At 42.8% G+C, this 7,093-nt stretch overlaps 1 protein-coding gene across 1 annotated transcript; it reads left to right on the top strand.

Moving 5' to 3' along the window:
- Positions 1-490: 490 nt before the first annotated feature.
- On the top strand, positions 491-5,823 carry LOC111668257 (SH3 and cysteine-rich domain-containing protein 2-like). Its single transcript, XM_023424267.2, has 3 exons — positions 491-682; positions 1,781-1,918; positions 3,320-5,823. The coding sequence occupies exons 1-3, from the start codon at positions 587-589 to the stop codon at positions 3,416-3,418; spliced, it is 333 nt and encodes a 110-aa protein (XP_023280035.2). The 5' UTR covers positions 491-586; the 3' UTR covers positions 3,419-5,823.
- The last annotated feature ends 1,270 nt before the right edge of the window (positions 5,824-7,093 follow it).

Below are 7,093 nucleotides of genomic sequence, written 5' to 3'. Positions count from 1 at the left end.
GTGTGTGTGTGTGTGTGTGTGTGTGTGTGTGTGTGTGTGTGTGTGTGTGTGTGTGTGTGTGATGATCATATAGGGCAGTAGTGAGAACAGGCACCCAGGAGGCGCAACGTACAGAAGTGCAACTGGGACAGCAGTTTCTCCCTGTGTATCTAGGACACTGTGTGTGTGTGTGTGTGTGGAAACATCTCATCAAAAACTGCTAGCTTGATTAGCATGCAAGCCAGGTTGGCTACAGATCAGGTCCTGCCTTCACCGCTGCAGCGAGCGCTACCGAGTCATATTTCATGTAGACCTCATGACTTTGGTGTCAGCTGCTCTGTCACCTCCACAGAGGGACACGAACAAAGGCTCATCCACATATTATCCTCCATAGCTTTGTAACCGTGGTGACTACCACTTCCTCTGGCAGTTTGATAACATTATCTTTTGTGCTTGAACTCAACTCTCCCTCTCTCTCTCTCCCCCTTTTTTTTTTCTTATTTTGCTCGCCGCTCCCACTCTCTCACCCCCTTCATCTCCCCATCACGTATCCCACTCTCGTCTCCCCCGTCTCCTTTTTCCTCTCCACCTCCATCACCTCCCGTTCATGCTTCCTGTTTTTCATCTTCCCTCTTGTCTTATCTCCTTTAGTCCTGGTGATCGGGTGCAGGTCACTGACGACTCTAATGAGGAGTGGTGGAAGGTGGGTAATAAATCATTTGCAAACATCTGTGTGTGTGTGTGTGTGTGTGTATTTATTGTGCACATGTTAATTAAGGCCTTTAAATCAAGCCTTTAATGCACAACACCTGCTCTATTTTTACCTGTCGTAAACATGCAAGCAGCCACAGACAGAAATAGAGCATAATTTCCTCCCAAAATTACCAGAAGAGTTTAACATAATGAACCTGACTAGTGTTGCAGCCTCAAAGATGTCTTTATTGAGTCTGTAATGAGCTTCACTCACTCCCAATGGAAATAAATGTGCATCGGTGTGTGTGTGTGTGTGTGTGTGTGTGTGTGTGTGTGTCTGTCAGAAAAAGAAAGATGCACCCAGACTTAAATAGTGCAGAGTGTGTGTATCTTCTCACAGTGGACCAGTATTTACTACAACTTCTGAAGTCACTGAACACCCTTAATCAACACCGCTGTCCTGACGAACCTTTAAATAATGTATAATTTCTGAATCATCTGTTCATTACCAATGTATAGTGTGAATCACTTCCATAAACACATCAACACCTGAGGCAGATGGTGATAAACAATGAAATATTGCTGCATATTGAGGTTCGTGCAAACGTCATCTGTTTGCTCCAGAAAACTAAAGGGGCGTAATCTGCTGCTCCAGTTCTTCTATAAATACGTGCAAAACCAATGTGACATCAAGCTGAAGCAATTTCTTCTTTGCGTTTTAAAGCAATGATTGGTTTAGTTTGTGTAATTGTAGTTGTTACTCATGTTTCTGCAGCACACACTGATTTGTAGCTGCACAGACAGAGCCTTATCGGGATGGCAACAAAAATGCATCCTGATTCTACTACTAGACAGCAGAAGATAGCAACTCTGAAATTAAGCTCCAAGATGTTCAGCTGCTACAGACTTAGTTATCTATGTCAAGGCAAAGTTAAATCATACTGGAGGGGGACTGATCGTCAGCCGTTCACAACAAAGCAGCCAAAACACCTCAAAACAATTATGAAGGGAACGACACAACCCTTCAGCGTGGCAGCAAGTGACACGGATTCATGTCCATTCTGCAGCATGAAGCAGAAATTCCAAATGTTGGTCCTGTGTTTTCCAGGGAAAGAGCGGCGACAGAGTCGGCTTCTTCCCTGCCAACTTTGTGCAGAGGGTCCGGCCAGGAGAGAGGGTGTGGCGGGTCATCCAGGGCGTCTCCGGCATCCGAGAGAGAGGACACATGGCCGTCAGGGAATCCCAGGTACAGGAATACCACCATGCAGTTTTGTGACATATTTGGTTTTGTTCTTTTTTTGTGTGTATTTTTTCTTTCTTCATAAATGTCTATAAGCCTTGAAGGATTATAGGGACATAGGATCATAGGATTCTATTTGTGGTCGTACCCACTTTATCCTGTGTGGTCGCAGGGGCCAGGAGCCTATTCCAGCACACACTGGGAGAGAGGCGGGGTACATCCTGGACAGATCACAATCAGGGTGTGATCAAAGGATTGCCACCAATGTCATCACTGTTTCATCTGATAAGACTTACTGATTTCACCAACATGTTATGTGCCCCGTGCACCCAAGACTCGTGTTTCTCTTTAGCACAGGTTGAAAATCTTGAATGAAAATGAGAAAACAGAAATGAGGTGCTCTTTAAGCTTCAAAAAGTTCAAATGAGGGGTTGTTTTGTTTGAATTTTAGAACATATTAATTTTCACTTCAACATTTAACCCTAATTTTTTACTATTGTTAATTTTTTTTTATAAATGATCTTGAGTGAAATAATCAGTCAACACCATGACTGAGTGTTTCCACCTTGAACTGTAGTGAACCAATGACTCATAAAAACAGATTCAGGCAGCCAGGGTTTCATACAAACACAAGCCTAAGGAACCAATCCCGTCAACTTGCAGGGACAGGGGGCGGGGCTAAATAAACCTGAAACCTTGCCAGTACAGAGTTAGTACTGTGTCAGCCACTGGCAGTTATAAGCTAACAAACGACATAAACAAATAACAGATGCTAACTGTGTTAACCGTTCTGATCCGTCTGCTAGTCTCTGGTTCTGGTCTCAACAGACTCCTCATCTGAGTTTGGGTCTGACTGAGGCTCAAACATGTGGCTGAGTCTCTCTGATGTTTCCTCCTCGAACCATCTTGATTCTTTCTGCTCTTTCACCTGTCCACCTGGAGCCAGCAGGTGGTGGGCGGGGCCACAAGGCCTGATCCAGATTTCTCATTGTGAAAGTAAACATAGATGAGCTTCAAGCCCCGTTTTTTTCTTTTCTTTTCACTTTTTATGTGGGAAAACCATGTTGAACAAAATATTAATCAGAGTAGAGGATTTTTACAAAGTTTAAAACTTGTCTAGATTAAACATGTCTATTAATGAAATAATACTGGCAAATGAACTTCAACTGACATGAACTGGCAGCATGTTCATTCATTCTTCGGCAATGTTCACATACATATTGAAGAGAAAGATTAGTCACAACATTTTCTGCCAAATTGATATGCCTGTTGCCCCCCCCACCCCACACCCCGCGCATACCTGCCTATGTTCTTGAAAGTCTATTAATGTGTCACATTCTTCATAAATAATTTCTGACATGTAAAACCTATATTCTGATATAAGTCCAGCTCTGTCTTTCCCCTCAGATCTGTGTGGGGAAGCGAGAAGAAGGCGAAGTGTTTCTGAGGCTGAGCAGCGGGAAGAAGAGAGGGCTGGTCCCAGCTGACTCCATAGAGGAGATCTGAGCCTCTGTGTGCACATCCCCATCCTTCCACTTCTACTTCCCCCAGGGACACAGCCATCTTCAAACTATCCCCGCCACCCCTCCTCCGACCTCACCTCGGCAAAAGGACAGCCGCATCCCTTTCCAGACAGTCCTGACTGACGTAAAACCGAACCGAACGTAGATAAAAAAAAAGGACAGAAAACACTCACTTCTGCAAAGACTTGGAGCCACGGCCCACAATGAACAAGGTTTCCAGTTGAATTGGTTTGCTGTTTGTCTTTAATAAAGTGTACAGTTATAGTCCTGCTCTTAAGAGGGGACTGTTTCTCCGCAGTCTTGCTGTAGGTCTATCTTTTCAAATATAAAAATCAATGTTTAGTCAGCCAGAGGATGCACACGTCAAAAATGCTTTAAATATATTTCTTGGATTTGCTGTTTCAGATTTAGTTTTTATCAAAAAGACGTTTCCCGACGTGGGAGGAGGCTGTGTCCTGTCATGGGAACATGATGCGTCTGTCAGTGTCCTTTTCTTGTTTCTACCCACTCCGCGTGTCTCATCCCTATATGCTCATGTCAGGATCTCCAGCCTGGGGACGGACTGATATCAGCTTCATGCAAACTGGTACACAACATGAGGCGCTCGCCAAAGACAACCACTGCCAGCCAGAGAAAGCTTTTTGCCATTCAGACAGACAGGAGAATCAGATGAAAGCAGTACACGCACTAAAAAAAAAAACCTCTGCAGCGTCAGGCTGAATTAGAATTGCACTTGCCAAATTGAGAGTGCAGAAATGAAAAGATTTTCAAGGGGAAATTTGAGACTGTGAGGATGTTTTCACAGGGACTTTTTCCCTGACCTTTTCAGTATAAAATTGCAATGAAAATATGGTACAAAAAAAATCCATCAGAAACCTTTTAATTTATGACTTTAGGAAAACATAGATCAGCAGACAGACCCCATGTTCCATGGAAACGACAGCTCAACAAATATCCCTTTTCAACTCCCAGAGAGAGACAGGAAATGAAACTTCAGGAATCTCTTTTCTTTTTGGTTAATGACACAATCATATATGAGTACAATTTGATGTAATGTGTTGTGCCCAAAAGTCAGAAACAGCAGTAATTGTCTGGGGTCTACATTTTGTCGTCTTGCTGTTTTAAACAAAGATGATGCAGGAGAAGTCAAAAGGAAGGGAGATGAAACTTGGGAATCTCTCAAGGAAAACTGGAAGCGTGGTCCTCCTTGCTTGGCTGGCTGTTGGGAGCACTGAGCAAGAAAAACGGTGTCAACATCTTCTGAGTATAGCGGTTACAAGCGGCAGGAGCTGTTCTCCTCGCCGGGTATAAAAGGGTTCGGTTCTCTGCAGAGACCTGCTGAAGAGCCGCAGTGGGTGTTGAGCAGCATTTTAACTTGTTCACCAGAGCTCAAACAGCGGGAAACAAATCATGGCCAGTCTTCCAGAAAAACAACACAACACAATGGGGATCTCTCTGACCATGACAAGGAGTCTTAAGATTCACTGACAGCTCGGAGGAGGAGGAGGAAAACAGAGGGAGGAGGAGGAGGTGCAGTGAGAGAGCAGAGAGAGGAGTGACATGAGTGTTATGAGTCAGTGTGGGCATGCAGGTAGTGTTGTACCCATGGGTGCACGAGTCATCATTGATCAAATGTCAGCCTGTCATCTCTTCTCTTGTCCTCTTGTTGTTGATGTGACTGGTCAGTTCTGACATAAAGTAAAGGCTTTTTCTTTTTTTCTTTTTTTTCCGTGTATGAAGCTGGTTTAGACTTCTATCGATTCATAAACTCATTACTCACTTAATTTAAAACTCATTTTATTTTTCCAGAGAGAGGATGCACACACCCTGCTTATGGAAGATGACAAACGTTAAGGGAAATGTAGAATCGAAGCAGAGAATGTAACAGGAGAACAATGGGCGGAAAATGATGAAATAATTGAACTCGTACGTCGTCTTTCAGAGCACAGACATCTAGCTAATATGATTGTTCTTTAGTCTACATTTTAATATATGTGAAAGCCTTTAGAGACTATAAGCTTCTCTTCTTGTAGTAAGGACAATAGCACCTTATTTTGTGTCATCTGAATAAGTCGTCCTTTTTGTTGCGGTATCTCCTTCATAGTTATCGCTGTCATATTCAATGATTCTCCACCGTGGAACTCTTCGAAGAGGCCGATGGTTTGTCCTCGTTCTTCGGACGTAAACATCTTGGAGAAAAATCGTGTCAGAACAGAACTGGATTTATGCTTTTATCCATGTAAACTCTTTGTTATCCTGCCTAGTTTTATGTAGCATCACACGTTCACACCTTCGAGATTTCAAAATGTAAAGTATGTGTTTGGATGTTTCCTGAGTCCAGAGTCATTTGGTTGGCCACATACCTCAATAAAACATCTTTACAAAACACTATCTGCCCTTTTTATGTATGCAGTCTGGCACAGTGAAAATACTCCTGTGTGTGTGAATGCAGCTGATCACGTAGGTCTGTAGGACAGAATGGCAGGTATCTTTTGGTGTTGGTCTTTAATTCTGCATCTGTAATCATATTCACAGCCTATTTAGTACAAAGATAGCAGGGAGCTCCTAAAAAAAGACCATTTTGATGGCAAGTCTCAGTAGTGTCCATGCATAATGCACTGTTCCCTCCATCCACAAACATGCACTGCTGTGCACAGAATGCCAAAATGATGCTCCAAACACCCACAGTATAAAGAGCACGTAATGGCACTGCTGGAGGGAGAGTAATTCAGGCCTTTTTATTTAATCACACACAGCTACATAAACCAGAGCTACAGTATTGACATTTTTAGCAAACAACACTCAAATCAAGGAAACCAACACCAATCTGGGGTTTATTTACCAGAAATGAAAATTTAGTCCTTATTTACCAACTCGCAGGTGAAATTTGTTTGTCGGCAAATGAAAGTTGGCTAAGCAGTCGATAGCCGAGCAGCTCAACACTTCTGTCAGTTCTCAAGAGTGTGAGTGTGAGTTATGCTGCATAAGCCGAGAACCCTGAACAAATGCCCTCAAGTTCAAGAGAATACGGACGCCATTAGTTACAATATGCTACTTTTCAAAAGCATACATGCTCCTGTTGATTCTCTTATTGATGTGAATGAATAAAGAGAATCTTTCTTTTTTTTTTACGTTTGAGTTTATATGAGGGGTGTTCATCACAGAGAGCTCAAGTTTGCATTATAGGGATATTATAAGTCACAGTTGGAGAAGACCTGTCACCAACTTCTGCTTTAGAGTGTGAACAGATAGCGTATTGTTACCGTGTAAATTACAGCAGTAGCACTCGATCTTTGGGTATAATCATGAATGCTTCCCAAAAAAATAACTTTCACACTCTGAACAATCCTACACAGCTTCAGAAGACTTGGGTCATGCCACAGCTGCGGATGTTGAATTCGGGGATCGATTTTTGGCCCGTGTTGGGAGAACAAAGCTGCACTTGCTAACTTGCTAATGTTTTGACACTTCAGTGGACAAACAACAGCAGCATTTTCATATTTGGCTTTTTACTTTTGAGGCAACCTCTACTGGTGCATATGTTTGATTTTTGGCCATAGATTTGACACCAGCTGACAAATACAATAGCCGGTGTCTTCATGTAAGGAATCTTCGGTGGGATGATGAAGCAGATGAGTTTCTCCATCTACAGTGGCTG

The sequence above is a fragment of the Seriola lalandi genome, unplaced genomic scaffold (genome assembly GCF_002814215.2).
Source record: "Seriola lalandi dorsalis isolate HSWRI2012SDOR001 ecotype SW California unplaced genomic scaffold, Sedor1 jcf7180002054730, whole genome shotgun sequence".
Lineage (NCBI taxonomy): Eukaryota > Metazoa > Chordata > Actinopteri > Carangiformes > Carangidae > Seriola > Seriola lalandi.
The sequence above is the reverse complement of the archived record's forward strand: the minus strand, read 5'-3'. Positions and strand labels throughout refer to the sequence as shown.

Excerpts from the sequence above, each read along its gene's own strand:
- LOC111668257 (XM_023424267.2), top strand. The coding sequence starts at position 587 with ATGCTTCCTGTTTTTCATCTTCCCTCTTGTCTTATCTCCTTTAGTCCT. Across the intron at positions 683-1,780 it reads CTAATGAGGAGTGGTGGAAG|GGAAAGAGCGGCGACAGAGT; the intron begins GTGGGTAATAAA and ends TGTGTTTTCCAG. Across the intron at positions 1,919-3,319 it reads TGGCCGTCAGGGAATCCCAG|ATCTGTGTGGGGAAGCGAGA; the intron begins GTACAGGAATAC and ends CTTTCCCCTCAG.